This window comes from Lepidochelys kempii, chromosome 7 (genome assembly GCF_965140265.1).
Source record: "Lepidochelys kempii isolate rLepKem1 chromosome 7, rLepKem1.hap2, whole genome shotgun sequence".
Classification (NCBI taxonomy): Eukaryota; Metazoa; Chordata; order Testudines; family Cheloniidae; genus Lepidochelys; species Lepidochelys kempii.
The window spans coordinates 92876401-92904025 of record NC_133262.1 but is presented as its reverse complement, the minus strand read 5'-3'; the positions used below and the strand labels follow the sequence as shown (position 1 = coordinate 92904025).

At 37.9% G+C, this 27625-nt stretch overlaps 1 protein-coding gene across 5 annotated transcripts in view; it reads right to left on the bottom strand.

Annotated features, from left to right (window-relative positions):
* Positions 1 to 397: 397 nt before the first annotated feature.
* The window catches only part of HECTD2 (HECT domain E3 ubiquitin protein ligase 2), a 74550-nt gene continuing 47322 nt past the window's right edge, over positions 398 to 27625 (bottom strand). For all 5 annotated transcript variants that reach the window (XM_073353822.1, XM_073353823.1, XM_073353824.1 and 2 more), the window contains 11 exons: positions 26427 to 26523; positions 25757 to 25864; positions 22810 to 22942; positions 21923 to 22011; positions 20304 to 20462; positions 18041 to 18115; positions 17061 to 17148; positions 16705 to 16811; positions 10978 to 11093; positions 9973 to 10116; positions 398 to 3031 (listed from right to left, as the gene is read on the bottom strand). In XM_073353822.1, coding sequence (XP_073209923.1) covers positions 2911 to 3031; positions 9973 to 10116; positions 10978 to 11093; positions 16705 to 16811; positions 17061 to 17148; positions 18041 to 18115; positions 20304 to 20462; positions 21923 to 22011; positions 22810 to 22942; positions 25757 to 25864; positions 26427 to 26523 — 1237 coding nt within the window. In that variant the 3' untranslated portion in view covers positions 398 to 2910. The remainder of the gene's footprint in view (positions 3032 to 9972; positions 10117 to 10977; positions 11094 to 16704; positions 16812 to 17060; positions 17149 to 18040; positions 18116 to 20303; positions 20463 to 21922; positions 22012 to 22809; positions 22943 to 25756; positions 25865 to 26426; positions 26524 to 27625) is intronic.

Sequence of the window (27625 nt, the reverse complement as noted above, 5' to 3'; positions counted from 1 at the left end):
GCTCCTTACCCTTATCTCCCCTCTGGTTTAGGAGTCATTGTGGGACTGAGAGGAGATATGGCTGGAGCATGATAACATCTGAGCCAGTTTCTATCATCACAAATTAGAACAGCCCTGAAGCTGAGGGATCAGGATTGTTCCTGGAAATAAGGAGAAATAGGTTCAGGATCAACACTATTTTACATTCTTATGTTTCTAGCATGGTATACATTGCAACATCGGTAGTTCAAGATAGAATATGGAATATTATTTTAGGGCTTTTTGGTGGGTACCTCTGTATTAGTAAGTCAAGATTTCTTATTCATTGAAACATGCAGAGATTTAATAGAAGATTATGAACTGCTAGTGCAAAGAAAATGTTTCAATGGAAAAAATACTGCACTTAAATAGGTCAGACTTGGAAATTGAAACGTGTTTGATTTAATGACTTCACAATTTCAATACATAAAAATAGGTACCCAGTAATGAACAAATGTATACAAACCAGATTTTCTTAGGTAATGTACAAAACAATTGTAGAGAGAAAAAGGGGGGTGAGGGAGGAGGAGGAAGGTTTTGTTGGATTACATTGCAAGACAAAAAACAAAATGTAGTTGAGCAAACAATGTTAAATGAGGAGATCAGAGGCTTATTTCATAAATATTGTGCAATGCTTTCATTTAACAAATACAAAAATTACAATTATTTAACTTAATGTCAGGAAATATAAAATGTAATTCAATGACAGTTCTCTAATTTATTTAAAAATGGATGCAAATATAATAGCTTTTAAAATTTTGAGGTAATATTACACAGTAAACCCAAAAAGCTTTTAATAATTAAAACTAAACAAAGGCAAAGTGCAATTTTATGATAAAAGATTAAAATGTAAAGCTTTTATCTTAATGATAGGCAGAAACAATGCTTCAGTTATTAAATGTGGGCTTGAGTCATAAAAATATTGACATGTGCATTTTTACATGAGAAACTGTAGAGCTATTAATTCATAAACAAAAATGCATAAGACAACTTTCCATGAATCACCCCCTCTAGAAACAAAAATTTTGCTTCCAGTTTACTTAATAAAAATATACATAATTCTGACTTCTAAAATACACCCACATTTTTGTGCTTATTAGTATTTTACCCATTTTAAATGTCTTTTTAGTTCAGGCAGTACAGTGGTGAAGCAGTGTGATTTGTGTAACTGATTCACTTTACATTTTCAGATTAAAAATATAATTCTAGAGTGGTATTTTTAAAAGCAACAATTACTGGCCTAAATATGCTTCCACTGAAGTCAATGGTAGTTTTACCACTCACTTAAAGAGGAGCTGAGTTAGGCCAATGCTGAATGCTTTCAAAAATCCTACCACTAATCTCTATTCCTAATAAAATAAAAATGGAAAACCATCACTACCTTCTTTAAGGATCAGAACAGAATGAAATGTGTAATTATCTACTAAAGGATTAATGGCATTAAGGTTACAGAGTAGCCAGATTAGTTTACTAACCAATGTAGAAATCTGCTGGTTGTGTGTAAGTAGTATAGAAAGGAAGAAATAGCCAGAATAAGAAAAGTATCAGAAAAATTACTATATATTTTGTTATTGCAAATAAGTTCCATTGCAAAATCCATAGAACATACAGTAGGTATTACTTGATGTAAAAAAATACAATATACTATACTGTATGCTGCTACTGTCTCAGGTTGTGAATAAAAATGGACTTGTAATTATGCCTGCATTTTACAACCAGTTTCTTCCTCAGCTCCAAATTTGCTAAAACTTTCAGACAAGAATATCTTTACATTTACTTTATTAGTGTGCAGTGAAAAAACCAAAACATTGTCTAAATACCGACCTTCAAGTTAAATGAAAGATACAGCATTTTGATATGTTCTTGTATTCACTTTTGTCATAGCTTACTCTAATAAACTTTTAGTAAAAGATTTCTAGCATAAAGTTGTTGATCAAATGACAGCATTGTACACAAGTTAAAATTTTAATATTTTTCCATGTGATGTGGATATCACTTATTTCTTAAGTTATTCAAAGAGATTTAGAATTTACCTGTCAACATCCAATTTCTTTAAGTAAGCCATGGTTACAAAACTACAATATCTACAGCCAAACTGATTAGTTTGCTGCCAATTTCATAAGATTTACATGCAGGTTGTTTAATACTTAAAGTTTGTCCTTGAGTCCAGCTATACTGAAAATAGTACTTTTAACATTCCTGTACAAATCAATTCTGTTGATCTGTAAAAGCTGAATATATAACATCTAAAACTGTGTATTTGTAAAAATAAATCTTTAGCAATTAATGGCACTATCAAAATTCTATTTTTCCACAGGCAGTTATTTACATGCTTTTTAAATATCCTGCTTAATTATTTCATAACGAAAGCCAGAACATTAAAACTGTATACATTTCATCTAGGCTGTAATTGCTTTATGTCTCAATATGAAAATATGGCCCCGTGTCTCACATGAATGGCAGTTATACACTTTGCTACTGCGTGTATTAATTGAAGACATTCTGCCACTTGGCTTATCTAATCAATAAACCTTTTATGTTTCCTTTCCCAGTGGAACATGCATCCGGATGTAAATTATGATTAATTATAAAGTGCTCCAAGAATAATCAGACTCAAAACTGTAACCTGGAATTTGTCACCTCTGGCGGCTTTCTTCTGTCAAGTAATGCAGCATTCTGTATTTTATGAAAATTACTTTGTGAAAAAAAAAAAAGCAGTAAATGTATTGCCATACAGCAAAAACAAACGCACTTTGCATTTAACTAAAAAAATCATGTTTTAAATTGGATAAGACTGGCACAGTATCAAGAGACAAACATGAAAAGCTTAAAGGCACAATAAGAGGAAAGTGAGTGCTACATAAAAAAATCCTGTATTTTAAACCTTTCAAATTATTCTAGACCAAAACCTTCTGCATTTGAAATTCCAATGATCAGCTTCTGCTTCAGTTCTTTTTTGCTCTTGTAAGGAGGGAGGCAAAGCTGGTTAAAGCACGTGTGGGCCACAGGCAACCTAAAAATATTTAAAAAAATAATGCACCATTTGTTTTTAACATAAATTTTATAGCATTACGATATTACCTGTATTGTTGTAATTTACGTGCATTACTTTTACAAACCCACATGAAGAAAGTGTTACTTACCTCACAGTAACTGGGGTTCAACATGTGTTGTTCATATGTATTCTATGGTTAGTGCACATGTGCCCCATGCCGAGTTTGGATTCTTTTTGGCCACCGGTGTCCTTGTGACTCTCACCTCAGTGCACAAAAGGTGAGGAAACCCCAACTAACCCTCAGACTCTTCGCCAATACAGAATCCAGGTATTATGAGACTCTGTAGTAGTGAGGAAGGTGGGCTGTGGAATATAAATGGCTAACACATCTTGAAGAACCAAAGTAACAATTTTCTTTTAGGTTAGTTGTCCATATATATTCCATTGTTGGTGACTCACAAGCAGTGACCTATATCACAGGAGGTGGGTGCTTGGAGTCTAACAATAAGATAGCTCTGCCAAAAGGAGCATCAGATCTTGATGCTTCATCTGTGGAGTAATATTTGGTAAAATGTATGCATGGAATTCCGAAGTTGCTTCCCTACATATTTCTAGTATCAAAATGCTTCTTAAAAAGCTGTAAAAGCTGCTTAAGCCCTGGTGGAGTAACCTATAATTCTTCCTTGTTGGCATATGGCTTGGGAATGAACACAGGCAGGTGTATTACTTGGTTGAATGGAAGTCAGAGACTACCTTTAGCAACACCTTTGGGTGAGGCCTCATTGAAATATTGTCTATGGAGGTTCTGCAGTGAGCATATGCATTTTTCCTACCTTGATAGCTGCTGTTATTGCAATCTGGAAGGCTGTTTTGATGGACAAGAGGGAATGTGTAGCTAGGGGCTCAAAGGGATGGGGGAGGGAAGACCCATCAAACCTGTCAGCATGAGGTTAAGATCCTAAGGAAGAGGAGGGTCCCTGACTGGGAGATATACCCTTATAAGGCTCTTCAGGAATCTACCTACTGTGAGGTGTGAGAATGCTGATTAGCTCTGAATCAAATGGGAAGATGGAAAGCTGAAATGGCTGTTAGGTGAACCTTAAGGAATTCAGAACTGTCTAAAAGCTCCCTAAAAGACAGGAGGTATTTTAGTATTATATGCAACTAGACTTCCTGAGAAGTGCAGGGACCTTGTGTCTGAAGATTGTCTAGGTGGGCTCCCCACCCTAGACTGGAGGCATCTGTGACCAAGGCTTTCAATAGCAATGGTGGATAAAATGATGATGCAGCAGAAGCTGATGGTTTCCTTGTTTGGAATCTCTGATACTTCTCAGATGGGCTCTGCTGTGCGTGAGGGATGGTTGCCAGGGTGCTGGTAAGAATATTGAACAGGGAGCCATGAGAGTGAGTATGACTGCTGGGGTCCTGGTATGGATATTGAACCATGGGGGTCAAGGCATAGTGTCTCTCCTAGAATTTTGGGCTTTAGACGGTAGCAATGCGCTCTAGAATCCTTTTCTGGTGTGTAAGGATCAAAGGACTCCAGGGAATGAGATGGTCACCCCAACCTGCTATTGCATCCTGGATTGTCTACTGCGGTGCATAGACAATCCAGGAAGTTTTTGGAAAGCGTAGGGGACAATTTCCTGGTGCAAGTGCTAGAGGAGCCAACTGGGGGGGGGGGGGGGGGGCTTTTCTTGACCTGCTGCTCACAAACCGGGAAGAATTAGTGGGGGAAGCAAAAGTGGATGGGAATCTGGGAGGCAGTGACCGTGAGTTGGTTGAGTTCAGGATCCTGACACAGGGAAGAAAGGTAAGCAGCAGGATACGGACCCTAGACTTCAGGAAAGCAGACTTCGACTCCCTCAGGGAACGGATGGGTAGGATCCCCTGGGGGACTAACATGAAGGGGAAAGGAGTCCAGGAGAGCTGGCTCTATTTCAAGGAATCCCTGTTGAGGTTACAGGGACAAACCATCCCGATGAGTCGAAAGAATAGTAAATATGGCAGGCGACCAGCTTGGCTTAACGGTGAAATCCTAGCAGATCTTAAACATAAAAAAGCTTACAAGAAGTGGAAGGTTGGACATATGACCAGGGAAGAGTATAAAAATATTGCTCAGGCATGTAGGAATGAAATCAGGAGGGCCAAATTGCACCTGGAGCTGCAGCTAGCAAGAGATGTCAAGAGTAACAAGAAGGGTTTCTTCAGGTATGTTGGCAACAAGAAGAAAGCCAAGGAAAGTGTGGGCCCCTTGCTGAACGAGGGAGGCAACCTAGTGACAGAGGATGTGGAAAAAGCTAATGTACTCAATGCTTTTTTTGCCTCTGTCTTCACTAACAAGGTCAGCTCCCAGACTGCTGCGCTGGGCATCACAACATGGGGAGTGGATGGCCAGCCCTCTGTGGAGAAAGAGGTGGTTAGGGACTATTTAGAAAAGCTGGACGTGCACAAGTCCATGGGGCCGGACGAGTTGCATCCGAGAGTGCTAAAGGAATTGGCGGCTGTGATTGCAGAGCCATTGGCCATTATCTTTGAAAACTCATGGCAAACGGGGGAAGTCCCAGATGACTGGAAAAAGGCTAATGTAGTGCCAATCTTTAAAAAAGGGAAGAAGGAGGATCCTGGGAACTACAGGCCAGTCAGCCTCACCTCAGTCCCCGGAAAAATCATGGAGCAGGTCCTCAAAGAATCAATCCTGAAGCAAAAAGAAAAGGAGTACTTGTGGCACCTTAGAGACTAACCAATTTATTTGAGCATGAGCTTTCGTGAGCTACAGCTCACTTCATCGGATGCATACCGTGGAATGCATCTGATGAAGTGAGCTGTAGCTCACGAAAGCTCATGCTCAAATAAATTGGTTAGTCTCTAAGGTGCCACAAGTACTCCTTTTCTTTTTGCGAATACAGACTAACACGGCTGTTACTCTGAATCCTGAAGCACTTACATGAGAGGAAAGCGATCAGGAACAGTCAGCATGGATTCACCAAGGGAAGGTCATGCCTGACTAATCTAATTGCCTTCTATGATGAGATTACTGGTTCTGTGGATGAAGGGAAAGCAGTCGATGTATTGTTTCTTGACTTTAGCAAAGCTTTTGACACGGTCTCCCACAGTATTCTTGTCAGCAAGTTAAAGAAGTATGGGTGGATGAATGCATTATAAGGTGGGTAGAAAGTTGGCTAGATTGTCGGGCTCAACGGGTAGTGATCAATGGCTCCATGTCTAGTTGGCAGCCGGTGTCAAGTGGAGTGCCCCAGGGGTCGGTCCTGGGGCCGGTTTTGTTCAATATCTTCATAAATGATCTGGAGGATTGTGTGGATTTCACTCCCAGCAAATTTGCGGATGATACTAACCTAGGAGGAGTGGTAGATACGCTGGAGGGCAGGGATAGGATACAGAGGGACCTAGACAAATTGGAGGATTGGGCCAAAAGAAATCTGATGAGGTTCAATAAGGATAAGTGCAGGGTCCTGCACTTAGGACGGAAGAACCCAATGCACAGCTATAGACTAGGGACCGAATGACTAGGCAGCAGTTCTGCAGAAAAGGACCTAGGAGTGACAGTGGACGAGAAGCTGGATATGAGTCAGCAGTGTGCCCTTGTTGCCAAGAAGGCCAATGGCATTTTGGGATGTATAAGTAGGGGCATAGCGAGCAGATCGAGGGACGTGATCGTTCCCCTCTATTCGACATTGGTGAGGCCTCATCTGGAGTACTGTGTCCAGTTTTGGGCCCCGCACTACAAGAAGGATGTGGAGAAATTGGAGAGAGTCCAGCGAAGGGCAACAAAAATGATTAGGGGTCTGGAACACATGACTTATGAGGAGAGGCTGAGGGAACTGGGATTGTTTAGTCTGCAGAAGAGAAGAATGAGGGGGGATTTGATAACTGCTTTCAACTACCTGAGAGGTGGTTCCAGAGAGGATGGTTCTAGACTTTTCTCAGTGGTAGCAGATGACAGAACAAGGAGTAATGGTCTCAAGTTGCAGTGGGGGAGGTTTAGGTTGGATATTAGGAAAAACTTTTTTACTAAGAGGGTGGTGAAACACTGGAATGTGTTACCTAGGGAGGTGGTAGAATCTCTTTCCTTAGAAGTTTTTAAGGTCAGGCTTGACAAAGCCCTGGCTGGGATGATTTAATTGGGGATTGGTCCTGCTTTGAGCAGGGGGTTGGACTAGATGACCTCCTGAGGTCCCTTCCAACCCTGATATTCTATGATTCTATGAATGAGAGGAGGAGAAAAACTACTACTCTTTTAATGGTGGAGCAGTACCAGCTTAGGTGCTAGGCAAGCCTTTAGTATGTTGTCTACCTGGTACCACAGATGTGCTCAGTACTGAAGAGACAGAGTAGTGGTTGGTACTTCAGAAGGAAGTTAGATGAACAACAACAATGGTCCTGCAGAGGGTGTGAGGTCTGTTGATGCTGCAAAGGGTCTTGGTACTGAGCATGGTGGTACCAAGTGAATGGAAGAGACTGGTACCAGCAGCCTCAATGACAAGTCAGTTCTGGATGATATATGATGCTTTGTGGGAGCTGGTACTAGGATATGGTGACTGGTGTGGACTGGGTGCCAGAGAGATACCCACTCATTTGAACTACCCTTCTCAGTAGCAGAATCAGAGGACCTAGTGAGGGGGCACCTAGATCTGTGGCCCTTAGAGGTGCAATGCTCCTTTCTCCCCCAACCTCAGATATTTTACCAGCCAGAGAGGAAGGTCCCTTAGACATGTGCCTCAGAGAGTAGACTGAAGAGCTGACTGGCGCACTTTTGGAAGAGGACTGTTCAGGAATTTCATGTCCAGCCACTCCAATATCTGAAGAGGCATAGACCTCTCCAGTAAAAGAAGCTTCTTGAGAGTCTCTCTTCCCTTTGGTGTTTGCTTCAAGAATGATTTGCAAAATGGCACCTCTCTCAGGAACGTGCCCCTTTGGTAAGGCATAAACACCCATATACCCATCATTAAGTGGTGTTACTGCCTCACAAGGACAATTCTTAAAATCGTGGAAATTTCTATTCTGCTATAAGGACTAACCCTGGTTCCAGGTGAAGTCGTTTAGAGAATTTTTTTTGTTTTCAAAGAGAAAGGAAATGCTAAGTAAAAAGCTAATCCTAACATGAAGGTATTTACAAACAACAGAACGGGCACAGTGATCAAGAGGCTCAGCCACTGTTGAAGTTCCAACTTGTAGCCATGGGCACTGAGAAGGAACTGAAGGATGGGTAGGGTTTCCCTACCCTTAAACACTTATGTGGGAGGCACAAGGACACCAAGAGCATAGGCATGGCCCCATATGGATATTGGTAGCCAAAAGAATCCCAAAATCAAGTGCAGGGGCTGCACATGCACCAGTAGTGGAATATGTATGGAATTACAGTTCAGCTCAGTTTGAGGTATGAAACTGACTGGACATATTGGCAAATTTCCAAAGCTAGATGTCTAAAGTTAAGTTTCTAAATTCGTATTTGGGGTGGGATTTTCAAATGCTCTCAGAAATGGCATAACTTTCTTTGAAAAATCACAGCCTTTAGGCCATTGAAGGCCGGGCTACAGATGTCTACAAGCATTGAGAATCCACGCATTTCACTAAAGTCAACAGGAGCTGCAGGTGCTCAGCATCTTTAAAACTCAGGCCACTTTTACTACGAGGTACATATCCAATGAATGTAGGAGGTTAATATTGGGCACTCAGATTTGAAAATTTTGGCCATTACTACGGCCTGGATCTTGTAATATGATCCATGCAGGTGGATCCTTATGCTTATGAAGAGGCACATGGAAGCCAATATGGCTCTGCATGGGTGCAAGAATCTGACTGCAAAGATGACATTGTAGGAATAGGGCCTACATTATTTTAACATACACCTTTTATTTAAAAGCTACTACTCCATTTTTAAATTGTGCCACTGCACCAGACAACAGGAAGATATGTGTTGCGTGTACCCAAATATATATAAGATCATATACAATTTTGAGAATTTAAAAATGGGACCAAGTTAAGAACAGATTAGCAGTCAGCTCGCAATTTTCTTGCCTTGATATTCCTTTAACATATTACTGGATTCATGAGTCTGTTGATCTAAAAATCAGTAGAAGCATTATAATATTATGATAAGGCCAATTACAATAAATGAATTTTTGAAAAAAGATCTCATGTACTGTACTTATTTCAAATCTATGATTACTTGTGATGCTGAAGACTTGACAATGCAAAGTGGAACCAGGAATTTCTGGTGATAGTAAGCTTCTTTATATAGCTCTCCAAATTAACTGAGCTGAATTTCTCCTAACCTTCTGGAGAAAACAGCCATCCAAAAAACTAGCTTGCTAGTAAGGAATGAGAAACTTCCCGCATGAGTTCAAAAGGATATAAAAGGTTCCAGCAGAGCATACAAATATTTAACCTTTAATTTCATGTTACAGACTCTCTTGTTTCACCTACAGAGAAGAACCTCTGGACCATCTGTCCATTTACTTGATAGAGATCCCAAAGCAATGGTCAGTCTGTTCAGGGCTCATGCTAAAAAGCTTGATTCAGATCAGCTGTAAGAAACAAGAGCATCCTCCAAGCTGCGGAGACTGGTATCCATAGTGATGAACACCCAAATGGATCCAGCAGAACTCCTGGTAAATATGGTAGTTTATTTTTCACCAGCTCAGCCCCAGTCAAGGACTAATGCAAATTGCTTCTCTGAATTGAAGCATAAGGACCACTTGTATTAAAAAGCAGAAACTGGACTTCAGAGTTACACATTGCTTAGAGAGCTAGCACTGTATTAGATGAACATCTGCTATATTTGTAAAACAATACCTGGTTTTAATAATATTTGTAAACCAAGCTAAAGGAACTAATATAGTTTCTCAATCAGTTTGCTTTTTCTTTACAGTACATACACAAATTACAGCAAGACTCTTCTGTTAAAATATTTAAGAATACAACTGAAAATTATTTACCAGTTAGTGGACGTTTCACTCTTTGAAATCTTGAAATTCAAATCAGCCATCCCTCCCACAGGTACTCTGTCACTTCCTGTAGTAAAATGCAGCAGCTTCTTTTGGAGATCAAGAGGAAATCCGAGTACTACCTCCCAAAAGTATCTACAGGATTCATTAGGGAAGGGGAGAGTTAATATCTTGATAAAAGCAATGTAAAGTTATCACTACACCCTAGGCTCAGATATTGTCACTTAATATAAAAATTCCCATAAATATATAGTTAACTGGTGAACTTAAAAGCAAAAAGTATTTATGTACATTTTCAAACACTGTGTTATCAAAAATGTGCTAGTGACACTCCTCTATACAACTCCTCCCCCCCGCCATTATTTGGAGCCAGATTTTATAACTGGCATAGTGAGGCAAAGGGAAGAGATGTTTTGGCTGAGCTATAGATTACATGCCTGTATCTTACAAACCCTTATTTTTCAAACGTTGGTTTAGATAAAGATACATATTTACATTTCTGTCTGAAACGTTGTTTAAAACCTATTAGTTACAAGAAATGCCAAGGGTTACTAGGTATTACAGAAAGATCAGATGGAAATATTTTCTTCTCAATTTTTTATGCATTTTATATTTTGTGTATAGACAGTTGCCCCAGTTTGTGTGGATCTTTCACACATCATCAGAGAAGAGAGATAACATTTTAAAATATAGGAAAATAATGTAAAACCACACAGTATCTTAGTGTAGTACCTGAAACTGACTAGACTTAAACCAATTGTGTCCTTTTAAAGACACTTGGCATAGCTAAGGAGGTTCAACTAATATAACTTTTCCTACTAAAGGAAATAAGACTACAGTATTTTAATGTCATTTTGAGATAACCTTTTTAAAACTAAACTTGTATCTTAGTACTTAATGACTATATTGAAATTCAGATTTTAATTGCTCCCATTAGTGCATCAGTCTATACTGTTCTTCTATATGAATATTAAGAAGATTAAAAATTAAGTCTACCGTATAGTGAGATCAGTTTTCAGGTAGCCATCATACTGGGTGTTTCTCTGTAGAGCATACATATCTAGTTCAGGGCTTCCACAAACAAGAATTTCAACCTCTTCTGGACGAAGTAGCTGCCAAAAAGTCATAACATTTGCTGGCAGAACACTTTTTTAAAAGATATATAATGATACTAATACGATTCAGACTAAGAATTGAAAAATTAAATTGCAGATGTTTTGTTATGTATTGTAGACAAAGTGTGTTATTTTCTTATGAACATTTTTCATGGATAAAAGTTGATATGTGAACTCCAGTATTTACTATTTTGCAGGAAGATCAATTCCTCAGCGCTTAATTTTAAAATCCTGTACTAACAAGCAAGATAAATGTGGCTAATATCCATTAGTGGGTTGTTATTACTATTACCTTTATTCCCCTTTCCTCCTAATGTTTACACTTACTTACTTAGAGTCAGAGATTTAGGCCACCGAGTCTGACCTCCTACACATCCACAGGCCCTAAACTGAACCCAATTACCCTGTACTGAGCCCAACACCAGTAAACTATTGTATGCCACAGCTAGAGAACAGGAAGGAGTGAGTAGCACTAATACTCAAGGCCTCTGCGATTGCAGGGAATTGATTAGGTTAGATATACTCAGATGATTCTAACAATCGACATGCATGCCATGCTGCAGAGTGAGGCAAAACTCCCCATGATTCCTGCCAATCTAACCTGGGGACATTCATTCCTGAAAACAGAAACGGTGATCAGTATGACACTCAGCATGTGAGAAAGACTCACCAGCCAAGCATCTGAGAAGGAACTCCATTTATGCCTCACAGCACTGGCCCATCCTGTCAAGTGTCCTATCTCATACTTCAGAGGGAGGAGGAAAAAAAATACAGAATACACCTCTGGGCCACTACGCTCAACCCCCCAGTCACAGCATGTCACCCCATCATACAATCCCACTCATAAATTTATCAAGTTCTATCTTAGAATTAGATTGCTTGCCCAATCTACTCCTATTGGGAAGTTCCTCTGATGGTTAGCAACTTTCTAATTTCTGAGCCTTAATTTGTTCATGGACAATTTATACTCATTTGTTCCTCTGTCAACATTTTCCTTTAATTTAACTAGCTCTTCTCCCTCTTTGGTGTTTACCTCCTTGATATATTTGTGCACACTCACATCCCCCACTCAGCCTTCATTTTGCTAGGCTAAAGAAACTAAGTTCTTTCAGCCTCCTCTCATAAGATAGGCCCCACATGCACTAATTGTCCTAGTAACCCTTCTCTGCACCTGTTCCAGTCTGAATATATCTTTCTTGAACATGGGTGAACAGAACTGTATGCAGTATTCCAGGTGAGGTCTTACCACTGCCTTGTACAATAGTGTTAATATTTCCCAATCTCTACTAGAAATACCTCTCCTGATACATCTTAGGATCACATTTACCTTTTTCACAACTGCCTTTCATTGATAGCCATAGCCATCCTGGGATGAACCCACACACCCAGGTCTCTCTCCTCTTCTGTTGCCTCCAAAGGCTGAGCCCCAGCTTGTAGTAGAAATCGGTATTATAATTCCCCAAGTGCATGTCTTTGAACTTGATATTATTAAATTTCATCTAATTTCTATTACCCCAGTCCTCTAGGTCATCTGGTTCTTTCTGTATAATATTCCGATGCTCCAGGTGTTGAGAATGGAGTCTTCGCCCTGAGAACACTACTAGTTTTAAATCTTTCCCCCTTCTTCCTGAAGTACTAGTGTGGTGCCTGCAAATGTAGGGAGCAGGGAACAAGTACGTATGAACCTGTGACATCTTAATTTCAGGACCCGAAAAGCTCCCAATCAATCAGAAGCTAGACCTTGGAGCAATTCATTGACATGCTGTTGGTCAGATTAGGAGCCACAGTACCATAAAACCGGTTCCAAGCCACCTTAATAGGCTCTTCCCTGTCCAGGAAGGAATTAACTGTCCCAGTGACCAGAGGGCCTTCTGTTGCAATCTCACCAAATTCACTGCTCTCTGGTCAGTAAGTGGGAAAGATACTCCTTGATTGGGATTTCTGGTTGTCAGTCATATTCAATCTCCACTGATATCGTAAAACCCGTATAACCAAACCCATTAACTAAAATCCTTTTTCTGTGCTTAAGTTAAACTTTATTGAGTAAGAAAATGAAGGAAGGCATGTACTCAGTAATGAAATGTGTATACTTTAACTCCTTTAATCTAAAACAGATGTCAAGGGAATCCTGGCACTAACAGAGAATACTTATTACTATAGAAGTATGATATAATGAACAAGATTGGATAATTGATAAAGGGTGCTTACAATCCAGTTATGTTCTGTGATTAATAAGAGGGTATTTGTGAATACAAATATTTTCTGTAATTTATAAAAAATGACACATTCAAAGATGTTTTTAACTCCTTTGGAAATGCTTGCTGGAACAGATGTTCTTAATAACAATAACTGGGGTTAGAAATCCCTTTAGCGTATCAATCATGTAAATTAAAATACCATAAAAATTCCGTAAGTATTAATTTAAATAAATTAAAATATTAAAACAGAACACACACAATCAACTGTGGGAAAGTAGTTTTTCCCCTCCCAACAAATAAACGGTCTTTGTTCTAAACCAGTATATAAAGGAATAAATTTTGAAAAGTTAGTTGGAAGTGAGCAAGTTGCCATCTCAGTTATTTTTATATATTTAAAAAGAGAACAATGCCATCTCTTCATAATTTACAGAGGGTAGTAAAGTATTCTGTATCATACTGTACGAATCTTTAACTAATAAGCTCTAATTAAGTAATTCCAATTAAGACAATTGTCTACCACCTAGTGTTATTATTATTATAATATTCAAACATGCAACATTGCCCTGTGGCTACTTGCAAACTATGTGGCTGAACTATCAGGTTGCAGAAGTGGTGAAAAACTAATGGAGACTAAGCTCCAGTGTCAGCTCTTCTCCCTGTCAATTTCTGATTGGCCCCATGGTTCATGAGAAAGGGAACTGATATAGCAGCTGAAGATGCCAGCAAAGACTGGAAGAGAGAAGAAGTGGTGCCAGAGAAGTTATCAGATTCCTGCCCCACTGTAGGGATGATCCATAAGTGGGGGGCTGAAACTGAGGGACCCTGAAAGGCTTTTAAGATGGCTATCTGGCTTTTCTTCATGTTCTCTTTGAGTAAAACTGTACCCATTATTTACTCCCCTGTAAGTACACAAGACTGCATGATCCTCACAACTCCCTCTCAACAATCCAACTAGAAATGGGGGAGGGGCAGAGGAGGGAAGCCACCAGTATATCTGCCATTAGTCCTCATTTGGCCAGAACAGGCTTCGCTTTAGAAAACCTGCCCAAGGTAACTCAGCTCCTGGTCAGCATCACAGGTGTGCATGACAGGCAACCACTCTTTCCTCTACTACCTGCTGGCATCCTTTCTCACTTGCACATACTGGGCTTCCAGTTCCGATCCTCTCTAATGGTCTAGAGATGTGTTCAGCTCAGTAAAGGGTTTAGTCTGGAGCCAGATCCTGCATGCACTGAAAAGAAGCAGTCAGCAGGGAGGAGGCAACTGAGCAGCCACGAGGTATTTTTTGCAGCCAAAACAAGGTAGGCTACTAGGAAGAGGCAAGCCATGGGGAAAAGTGAGGGAGAAAAGGGAAGTTTCAGGGGAAAAATGGGGAACAATATTATTTTCAAGGGATGGTTTTTCATGTCAGCCAGCGGTGTGGGGTCTACTGAAGGATTTTATGTTCATTCTGCTGAGTTTTGGGTGACTTCTCTTTGCTTTTTCTCCCATTACTTTCTAAGATGAAAATAACCTAAAATTCACCAAAAATGCCCAAAGAACTGTTTATTAACAGACCCTAGTAGTCCCACCCTTTGATTATAAGGATAGAATAAGAACAAGGATAGAGAGGGGAAGAGAATGGATTACACTAGGTGACACCACCTGGGCTATATCATGAGTAGGGTTGCCAACTTTGGTTGGATGAATTCCTGGAGGTTTAATCACATGACATTATCTTTAGTTAAAAATTAATCTTTAATTCCTGGAGACTCCAAGACAATCCTGGAGGGTTGGGAACCTTAATCATGAGAGACAGAGGGGCACCTCTGCAAACCTGCCACAGAAGAGGGGATCTAGCTCTGCACACCTGGGAATCACTGGCTTAAAACTAAAGACTAAAGTGAGGAAACAGAGGTTCCATTTGTGGTTTTATTATAGAATTGCAGTTACTTAAGACAAGATTTTAAAAAACTGGTATATAAAGTTAAGGTTTCGAGTTCACATTTAGGCTCCTAAATAAATGGCCTGATTTCCAAAAGAGATGAGCAGCCACTAAGTTTAGTGAATACTGCTGGGTGATAAGCACTTTTGAAAAACCAGGCCACACTGAATCCTATCTGTTAAAAATCCTACCCATTAGAAAAAAAAAAATCTTGGCCTTAATCTGTTGCAATTATCTGTCTATAGAAGGGGGATCATACTGGTTACTTACTAGCAGTATTGTGAGAGGAAATACATTAAATATCTTTAAAGACCTTTAAGATTCTCCAATGAAAACACTATTCTTTCCAACTCCGTAATATTGCAGAGTCCTAAATGTTAATGCAATTATATAGTGTTTTTCTCAAACAGTTTTCTGGTCATAAGAACATAAGAATGGCCATATTGGGTCAGATCAAAGGTCCATCTAGCCCAATATCCTATCTTCCAACAGTGGCCAATGCCAGGTGCTTCAGAGGGAATGAACAGAACAGTTAATCCTCAAGTGATGATCCATCCCCTGTCATCCATTCCCAGCTTCTGGCAAACAAAGGCTAGGGATACTGTCCCTGCCCATCCTGGCTAATAGCTATTGATGGACCTATCCTCCATGAATTTATCAAGTTATTTTCTAAACCCTGTTACAGTCTTGGTCTTTACAACATCCTCTGGCAAAGAGTTTCACAGGTTGACTGTGCATTGTGTGAAGAAATACTTCCTTTTGTTCATTTTAAACCTGCTGCCTATTAATTTCATTTCGTGACCCCTAGTTCTTGTGTTCTGAGAAGGAGTAAATAACATTTCCTTATTTACTTTCTCTACACCTGTCATGATTTTATAGACCTTTATCATACCCCTCTCCCCTTACTTGTCTCTTTTCCAAGCTGAAAAATCTTAGTCTTATTAATCTCTCCTCATATGGACGCTGTTCCATATCCCTAATAATTGTTGTTGCCCTTTTCTGAACCTTTTCCAATTCCAATATATATTTTTTGAGATGAGATGACCACATCTGCATGCAGTATTCAAAATGCGGGCATACCATGCATTTATACAGAGGCAAAATGACATTTTCTGTCTTATTATCTATCCTTAATGATTTCCAACATTCTGTTAGCTTTTTTGACTGCCGCAGCACACTGAGTTGATGTTTTCAGAGAACTATCCACAATGACTCCAAGATCTCTTTCTTGAGTGGTTATATTCAGGAAGGCCCATTGATCACAGTGGGACTACTCATATGCTTAAAATTAGGCATTTGCTTAAATATTTTGCTGAATCAGAGCCTCTATGAACACTGAAAAAAGTCAGTTAAATTATTAAAGTTTATTTATCTAATTCAGATCAGTCATTTTCAATTCTTTGTCACAGATTTATAATAGAAGTAAACCAAACTTTAAGATAATATTAAATAAAGTTTACTATAAGACTTTTCATCTTATTCTTACCATCAATGCATATGAATCACAGACACTATGGAATCCATAATAAAAAGCTGCAAACTGTTTGTAGATTGATTTGTTGAGAATGAAGTCAACATAAAGCTGCACATATTCTAAAAAAAAAACCAAAACATTTGATACCCTTTATATTAGATATTAATAAAATTATTTCAGACTATCATTTATTGTATTATCTTAAACAGAGTTGAAATAATTTAAAACTTTTAAAATACATTTTACTTTACATAGCATTAGCAAGTTCATTCTGAATTTTATTTTTACTACTCAGCTAAATAACAAAATCTATAGTTACAAGTGAAGTTTGGTGCATTGCAGTTGGCATATTTATATCTTTAGTGTACCTTTCCTATTCTGAGCCGTAACTGGAATTTTATCACCACCAGGCTTTAGGTTATAAGATTTTATGACTCCAAATTCTTCTTGAAAAACCTGGAGAAAGAGAGAAGATGGTATAGTACATGTAACACCTTTGGTCCATTATGGCAAATAAATCATTTATCAATAGTTTTGCATATTTCTGAGAGATTTTTAAAAATTATGCGTTATACTTTTTAGTATTTTTCTTAACAAACAAATATACTATTTAAAATGTGTTAGTTGTGTGGTAAGGCTCAGATACCACAAAGGAGAAAGATGCAGAAAAGGATTTAGGAGATTAAATATATTAGAAGAAATAAACTCTCTTTTAATTGTAGGTCCCACAAAATTGAAAATAATTTAGGTTATAAAAATTCTCATACCAGCTGATGACAGTATAATTCCCAGCTAAAGCAAAAAAGCCTTGAACTAGATTAACAAGCCTTTGTCAGGCCTAACAACCGTTTTCAGGCTGTTGCAGGCCTAAACCCAAGCTTCCTTGGCTAAACTAAATCATTCCAGATTAGAGCAAGCCTCTGCTAAGTTTAAAACTCCCATGGCATACCAAATCTTTCATAACTGGATCAGGATTCTCTTTAAGCCAGTGTTCCAGACTGGAGTATATCAAATAGTTAGTACAAGCATTTGCCAAAAACTAGCCCCCAGATTAGGTAAAGTCTTTCAAATTAGGTAGGTCTCTGCCTAAATCAGGCTTCCAGGTCAACTTGAATCCCAAATTTACTAAATCCTCCAAAGCTACAGCAAGCCTTTGTCTGGGCCAACCTTCCAGGCTAAACTGACTCTTTCAAAGCTAGGACAAGCTTTATAGTTCTTTAACCCCAACCCCACTGAACTCCAGACAATCAGCAATCACTCTCTATGATGGACTACTCTACCTATGAATAAATCTCCTGAGATGGATCAATAATTACTATAAACTGTAGAGTCTGTGTTCCTACAGTACCTGGAAAGTTGAATAAAAATCTTCTTCAACGTTGTCTTCATAGGATAGAAGCTCACTTAGTCCATGGGCCAACTCCTGGGGGGAAAAAATTACTAAATTAGCTACAATTCCACCTTGTCCTTTTAAAGTACAACAATTTACTACTGAGAAACACCATGGGCAAAATTGCACATTAAAGCATACTATACATAAAGCAACCTGTTACTCCACATGTGCAGAAATTATTTTTCAACTACTAATAACTATATTTTGAATTTTTCCCCTCACCAGGCAAAGGAACTTATTTCCAGTATGTTCATACTGAATTCATCTTTCAAACATCAGCTACAAATGGATCTAAAAAACCCTGTTAGATTTTTTTTAAACAAATGGAAAAAAGGAGATTTATCAGTAATTGTTCCCCAGATGTTACCTTTGAAAGAAAGGTACAACTAAACAAAGAGCTCATAGAGAAGGGGCTGCTTCTGTATTTTGCCTACCACCATTATATCACACTTATTCAAGTAGATTAAATTTAGTATCCAGGTCTGTAATAAGTAAGCTGGAGTCCCAGTGCCACAGAGACTAAACTCTTATTCTACCAGGGAAGTGACTGCTTGGAATGCTTGCATCCAGAATGTATGTATTTTGCAAATTTGTAGGGCTGCTACTTGAAGTGTAGTTTCCAGCTTTATGTTGTTTAAATAATCACGACACTCTTGACACTGGGGTCAAGATCAGATGCTAATATTGGGAGAGCAGCTCTTCAATTTAAAAAAAAAAAGTACTCCTTTGACACCACTTGGTTCTGTTATTGTATGTTATCCTTCTACAGTGAGGATTCAGAGGCATTTTACTGAGGGAGAAATGTATTTTTCCCAAAATGCCCAAATAACTGTGATGAGCCTGAGTGAAAGGCTCAGTGTGTCCAGATGGTAACTAAACAGCCCATTCCATGCCCATCTTATGCTTATGTAACTTCTCTTTGTGGCATGAAGACACCATAGGCCAGATTTACAAAGGTAAATAGGTACCTAAACATGCAGCTATGTGCTTACTGGAATTTACAAAAATATCTAAGTAGGTTAGGTACCTAGCTCTCACTCAAAGTCAATGGGAGTTAGGCACTTAACTCACAGAGTGCTTTTGTAAATCCCACTAGGCGCCTATATGCATCTTTAGGCTCCTATGCACTTTGGTAAATCTACTGTCTGGCCTGCGTATGTGTATCTGGAGGAATGCTTTGCCTCCCCCTTCCTCTTCAATATGACTGCAAGAGGAGCTATGACTCTCAGTATTCAAAAATGGAACCTACTGATAGATAAAGTGGTTTCTTGGCAGGAAAAATAAGATCTGAAGATCTTGTCTTCAATTTATGATCTGATGGTTTCTTTGTTGGAGAAGCTGGACCGAAAGATCATCTCTGATTTCAAAGTCGAAGATTCTGAGACTTCTGAAGAAAGGAGTTGAGCAGGTCAGACTTCAATCCAGGTGGGAAGTTTAAGACTGAGCTCATGCTTCTTACCCCTACCCTGGAATATGGTGCCACACAAAAAAATAATACTAATGCAAGTACCCATCAGCATACGAAGTGCCTTAATGATAGGGTAGCGACATCTTCCAACTGCATGGGGCACCTTTTTTTGATTCCCAAACTCTTTTTAGGATATATCATCTTGTGCTGATGCAGATTTCAGAATATTGCTACTCAATTGTAGAAACTAACCCCACTACAATTATTAGAAATTAATCTGGCCATTACAAAACTTTTGTGGGCTTTTTTAAACCATAGGAATGAAGACTGATAATGATCTAGCAGGTGGCTATAGAGGAACTGAGGTCAATTAAATGGCCGAGGCCATTTGTAACTTCATTGAGAATGCTTAGATACAGAACTGACTCATGTACACCGTTGAGAGTTTTACTGCATCTAGCGATACCATGGATTGCAAAATATAGCACTGGTCTCTTAGAGTGGCGTTCTGCATAGTAAATTTCTTAGAAGTGAAGTTTCATGAGTTTGTGTGTAGTTTTGCTTTTTTAACTCCCATAACTTAAATGGCAGAAGGGAAAATTTTATTCAATCTTTTACAAGCAAAAAATAAATAAATAAGATCTTCAAGAAGAGAGAAAATGGTGAGTCGTTTGGAAAGCATATAAAAAAGGGGCTTATAAAATGAAATGTTCTGCAACATTTAAATGAAACCGAAGCACCCAAGCACCCATAAATGAAACCAATTATTATTTAAATAAACTATCCTTTAAAATACTGCTTTTTACTTACTGGTATAATATGACACAGGTCATCTAATGAAACATCACTGATGCCTACAGGTGTGTTCTGATCACAGGGAACAATGGGAGGACTCAAAAGTTTCTTATAACAGCAAGGTGGGAAGCGAATATCCAAGGTGATACTGTTATACACGGCAAGTCCCATAAGCTTTACATGTCAGATGTTAAGTAGAAAATCATATTCTTATTATTCTTTTTAAATCACTTTTGGAAGAATATTTTACACTGTTAGTGAGTATTTTGTAAGTAAGTATTAAACAAAACTGAAAAGGCAAGAAAATATGTTCCTTTTTCAACATTTCCATCATTCTTTTAAGAGTCTACTGTCTAATGTAAGAATTATTAAACTAAAAAATATTAACACGATCAAATAATGCACTTCTATTCAACACTTGAATTGCTTCATACTTAAGATTCTAATACAGCATGAAACATTTTTTGAACTACTATAATATGGAAAAAAAGTTAAAATGAAACTATAGATATGGGTATCTTTAATCTAAAAAATTCTACAGAGGTCTTAACATACCAATGTTTCCATAAAAATTAAACACATTAAGACAAACTTATGCTGACAGTGTAGGTCACCAGCAGGCCTATTCAGGCATATTTGGTGGGAGTGCACAAAGATCCAGAGTTTTTGGGAACTATTAATGAGAAATCAGGTTGATTTTACACATTTTTGTACAAATCAATATGATTACTGTTGTACCTGAGAAGTTAATTATCCATCAAGAGAAGCTGCCCGTCTTTTGTGATTGTTACTGGTTACTGCCAGATTTGTTATTACATCCCATTAGTTTAACCTTCCTGTGCCAGGCAGCCAACTGGGTAAAGCATGGGATATTTTCCTTATACAAAGTTTAAATATAAGACCAGGCTATTGGTTTCCATTTACTAAATATGCCAGTTCTAATAAACAAATATATAAGCCATCCGATTTACTGCCTATTCCACCAGGCTGTTTTTCTTTTTGTATTTAGCAGATTAAATCCTGTTTACTGTATGTATTCATTCTATTTGTAATGACTATACTGTTTAATGATTTTTTTAAAAAATTCAGTTTATTTATTGTTAAGCATTTTGTTGATAAGTTATGTCATTTATAATAGCAGTGTGAGTATCCTATACTAGATTATATGTCAACTGGTTTAACAGTCAGCAAGAAATTACTTTTTTCAACCAAAGATTCAATTTTACAGATGAAACTTTACGGTCTATGAACTATTATTATAAAATAGATTTTAAACTGGTTACTAATAGGAGTTCCATACTTTAAAAAAAATCTAATTCTTAATTTCCTAACTTTGAAGTGCTTGATTTTCCTGACTTTACATTATTTTAATGTAGTTTTTTGTATGTAATGTATATGTATACATACACACAATATGTATTTTCCGACAAGAATCACTAGTCAGTGTATTCTGTTTAGCTTTTTAAAGCAAAAAAAAAAAAAAATCTTTTACTGAAAAATAAAAGCATAATAAAAACTAATTCTGATATTGTATATTTATACTTAATCAGAACTTCCTAGCTTTTTGTTTTTACATTTAGTAACTGATTAAAATACTATGCAGGTAGCACCTTCAAGTGGACAGCAAAGGATACAGCTCCAACCAATCGGAATTCAGAGTAGTTATCACATTTATAACTGCTAAACCAGTGACAGTGTGAATCCTTGTGATATGTAAACATACCTGTGGAATGTAAAAATTATTTCACAACATTATTTATCTGCAATGAAAAAAATCCCCCCAAAGCATATATTTGTCTTACGCTTTCTTCATCCTTTTTTTAGCTAACAGTGTGTGTATATCAGTGAGTGCCCTCATTCTAGATACTTTCCTTCCTTTCCACAGCAGTACAGGTAGTTGTTTGGCAATCTTGAAGGATGCCAGCACATATTCACTGACACTAATGTCACAAGCTGTATTGCCATGTAAGGCATGGTTGTGGGCTGTCTCACAGAAATCACCAAACAATAGTGAAATTGACAATGTTAAAGTCAATTTGCTAAAGAATTGTATTTAAGATCCATATTTATGGAGCCAAAAATTAGAGAGTTAGAGTGAGTCAAAATTGCTGGAAAAAACAAGAGCAAAATATGTTCTAATAATGGCCTTGGGATATGTGATTTAGAAATTGAGGAGACAGAGACCCACTGGATAGCACAATACTGACTACCATGTTCACAATTCTCAAATAAGGAGCTGGCCCTCATGCAGGCAAGTCCCACATCTATACACAATTATTGTGCTTCAGCTTACAGACACTGAAGGTATGTTTACACAGCAAAGAAAAACCTGTAGCTGGCCTTTGCCAGCCAACTCGGGCTTGGAGGGCTCAGGCTACGTGACCCAATAGAGAATATTAAAAAAAAGATCCAAGGTGGATGGCTAAACATTTGAAAAACTAAAAATGCCTATCCATCCCTGTTTTTAATTCATCATGTTTTTAATCTGTTAATCTTAAAGAAGTAAATTATGAGGACTCACCATAGTCTGGGTGAAAAATCTGGCGAATAAGGAGAAGAAACCATTCTTTTGTCAAGCCACCCATATCAAGACCAGCCTCCCCTACAAATGTAACTTTCAACTTTTTTTTCAAATCTGCCCTCTTCCGTGTCAGCTATTAAAAAATTAAAATTAAATAAATCAGAGACTCCCAACATATTTAATATTACAGAACTTCTGGATAACACAAATGTGCTTATTTTATTTCTACAGCTATTATTTCAAGTGAAATATGAATCCATAAAGTTACTGAATTCTAATTCATAATTCAAGTTTATATGAAAATAACGGTCTAGACTGGAAGAAAAGGAGTACTTGTGGCACCTTAGAGACTAACCAATTTATTTGAGCATGAGCTTTCGTGAGCTACAGCTCACTTCATCGGATGCATGCCGTGGAAACTGCAGCAGACTTTATTTATGCACAGAGAATATGAAAAAATACCTCCTCCCACCCCACTGTCCTGCTGGTAATAGCTTATCTAAAGTGATCATCCGGTGGGCCATTTCCAGCACAAATCCAGGTTTTCTCACCCTCCACCCCCCCATATAAATTCACTCTCCTGCTGGTGATAGCCCATCCAAAGTGACAACTCTTTACACAATGTGCATGATAATAAAGTTGGGCCATTTCCTGCACAAATCCAGGTTCTCTCACCCCCTTAGCTAATCATAATTGTTTGGCCACTCTCCCTCCTGACTCATGAGGTCTCTGTCCAGGCTTGGAAGCCATCTTGGGAGTCAAGGCACCAAATAGCTCTCATCCATGCTCTCTCTGAGTAACTGGGTCCTGGGTATGGCAGCAGTGGGTTAAAAATTTGGGTAAGAAATTGGAAGAAGAAAGCCTAAAGTATTTAATAATCTTGGAGCATGTGTAATTCTGTGGGCAAGTTAATTATAGAAAGGTAAGTGAAGTGTCATTTGAGTCATTAAAATCTATGGAATCATAATTTCAATGGTATCACCTTTTTAACCGATGATGGCAATCAACTTCAAGCATTCCTTCCGTTTATAGTAATCTGCAACCTTAAAAATATTAATCCAGGTATCACGTTCTGGGCATTAACCGATAACACATTATTGTCAGTCAAGAGCCTCAACAGAACTTCATGAGGGCTGCCACGTTTGACAAGCCTGTGTTAAAGTATAATTTAAAAAAATTATTTTTAAATATTTTCTTTAATGTATAGCTACATAATTGTTCCAGACTTGTCCTGTTTGGTGCCATAGTGTTTGTTAGAGAAAGGACTTTTGAATGATACCCAACTTGACCCATTTCCGACCACACTGTATTATCAAAATGTCCACCAACTGCAGGACCTGGAGTGGGGGACCCATAAGAACATAATAATGGCCATATTGGGTCAGACCAAAGGGCCATCCAGCCCAGTATCCTGTCTACCGACAGTGGCCAATGCCAGGTGCCCCAGAGGGATTGAATCTAACAGGTGATGATTAAGTGATCTCTCTCTTGCCATCCATCTCCACCCTCTGACAAACAGAGGCTAGGGACACTATTTCTTACCCATCCTGGCTAATAGCCATTAATGGACTTAACCTCCATGAATTTATCCAGTTCTCTTTTCTGTTATAGTCCTAGCCTTCACAACCTCCTCAGGCAAGGAGTTCCACAGGTTGACTGTGCGCTGAGTGAAGAAGAACTTCCTTTTATTTGTTTTAAACCTGCTACCCATTAATTTCATTTGGTGGCCCCTAGTTCTTATATTATGGGAACAAATAACTTTTCCTTATTCACTTTCTCCTCACCACTCATGATTTTATATACCTTTATCATATCCCCCCTTAGTCTCCTCTTTTCCAATCTGAAAAGTCCTAGACTCTTTAATCTCTCCTCATATAGGACCTGTTCCAAACCCCTAATCATTTTAGTTGCCCTTTTCTAATGCCAGTATATCTTTTTTGAGATGAGGGGACCACATCTGTACGCAGTACTCAAGATGTGGGCGTACTACGGATTTATATAAGGGCAATAAGATATTCTGTCTTATTCTCTATCCCTTTTTTAATGATTCCTAACATCCCATTTGCTTTTTTGACTGCCGCTGCACACTGTGTGGATGTCTTCAGAGAACTATCCATGATGACTCCAAGATCTTTTTCCTGATTAGTTGTAGCTAAATTAGCCCCCATCATATTGTATGTATAGTTGGGGTTATTTTTTCCTGTGTGCATTACTTTACATTTATCCACATTAAATTTCATTTGCCATTTTGTTGCCCAATCACTTAGTTTTGTGAGATCTTTTTGAAGTTCTTCACAGTCTTAACTATCTTGAACAGTTTAGTATCATCTGCAAACTTTGCCACCTCACTGTTTACCCCTTTCTCCAGATCATATATGAATAAATTGAATAAGATTGGTCCTAGGACTGACCCTTGGGGAACACCACTAGAGGAGAAGTGAGCTCCCCTGCCATGCCACTGCAATTATGATTCTGTAGATTTTTACAAATCAAACAACCCCCACCCCTTATCTTGGTAACACTAGCTTGCCCACCACAGAATGAGATTTTACTACACTGTGCTCCTACACTATAAAACTTGAGGAGAGAAGGTCGTGAAAGAAGAAATCACACAGTATCTAAAGCATTAGAAGAAGTTGGAACTCCTACCTTGGAATATGATACAATATAATCTGATGATTATGCACAGTATTATTAATGGGTTAACTTTACATTAATATTTTTAAAATTTATTTTTAGTTAGCATGTACATACATAAAATGCACATAACTGTGTGTGTAAAGTGGGTAAATGTGCAGGAGACAACGACTGAAAATGTGGTTAGTTTCCTCAGCTACCATTACAAATGTTTTAAATAGATTCACTATAGAAATAAGTCCTATCAGACTGAATTAAAAATGTTACAGATACTTTTCAACAAACATTAATTAATTTCCATTTTCTGTACCTCATCAAGTGAATCACTAACAAGGTGCATCCTTCTCACTTTCAAGTTTAGGAATAACATATTCATGTCAGGTCTCTGCCTGCGAGAGACTTTGTCCACCAGGCTTTGCTATTTGGAATAAAAAAAAAAATATTTTACATACACAACATTTTTGCTTAAGAAGCCAGATCAGCTCAGTACCTAGCACCATTTCCTCTTAACAGCTACTTCTCCCTTATATCCAACACTGTGTCCTGTGACCTGTATATGTACTCTTGTATTCCGATCTATCATTGTTCACATTAGCAGAATAAAACTGACAACTAACAATGCGTTTCAGGGCAATGTATTCCCTCATAATTATCTTCCTCATTAATCTGGCCTGCCTGTCACTCATGGGAGTGGTGAAGAAAGATTCATATATTGCAGAAGACTAAAGAACAGCACATTATACTGTAGAAACACATTTATGAAGCTACCGCAGCCCTAAGCAAACTAAAACAAGAACACTGTGTAAGCATTCTTCATGGCCTTTTGCAGACTAGAAGTTACAGAATGATCTAATTTTTTTTTCTTATGAGGTTAGCCCTAAATTTCAGAGATTGCAACGAATAATTTTACAGAATGTTTAACAGATTAAAATGTATAACATTATTTTTACTTGAACATCATTTATCACAAAGTTACTTACCCGTGCCATGCTTATCATCTGTTGTTCTGAGTCCCTTTGAATAATAACTTTTTTTGCTGCTATAGAAATAATGAATGGATACTGACAGAAAGAAAACCTGAATGGCAAAATAGACAGGAAGTTAAATAAGGTGTAATTTTTACTAAAGATAATAAAACAAGAATCAATCTTTGTATTACAGTTTAGTAATTTTCCCCTCCGTTAATATTTTATAAGAGTTATTTGTAAATAACTCTTCTTCTGAAATAGCTATTGTTCTTTCTGCATTGTGTGCACAGATGTTAATTTAATCTTGTGCAAACCATTTTAGTGTTAACTAACAAGGACTTAGCATTCAAAGTATTTGTATATACTTTTTCACAATAGACCTTTAATCTTTATTGTAGCATCTACCATCATTGCACTTTCACGTGACTGAAGAAGAAAGCCAGCCACTATAGTATGCAAACAGTATCTTTGGTATTAAATACTAAATTTGAATTGTTAAGCAGAGCTAAAGAATAAAAAAAAACTTAATTTTTAAATGACTTTGATTGCAAAAAAGATGTCTCATGTCTACTATTTTCCAGTCAATTAAAGCACATAATGTAAATACTTGTATTTTATGCTATTTGCTGGGGCCTGATTGACATTTGGAGCTGCAGGTATCCAGCACTTCTGAAAAGATCAGGCCATTAGTAACATTATTTTTCAATCAATCAGTATTAAGAATGATAAACACTCAAGAATCCCAAAAGTGACAGACACCTATGGTTCTTTTGTTAGTTTTCTTTGTTAAAGTTAAGCTCTCATGAAAGTGAGGGCATAGACAGCACTAACTTGAGCAAAGAACAGAGCATGTAGATGCTGTCCAAGCTTCCTCATGTGGCTCTGCTAGTATTCAGTCATGACATGCAGTAAAGTTATTTGTCTCCTTAGCCTATTCTCTGATAACTGTGTAGAACATTGTACATATCATAAAGCTACTACAGTGAAGTATGACACTCCCTCCCAAAACAAAATTTGCCTTGGAACTTGTGCAGGAATTTGGACTTTGGGCCCCCAACATGCAAGGATAGTGTATTAGTCCACTGTACTATCTGCCAAAAAAACAGTGTCATCTTTCATATAATACCTAAAGTTTCTTTCATCCTTCACCTTTAACAACATTATATGGGCCACAAGTCAACAGTTAGTATTCTTAGTCAACAGAGACATCA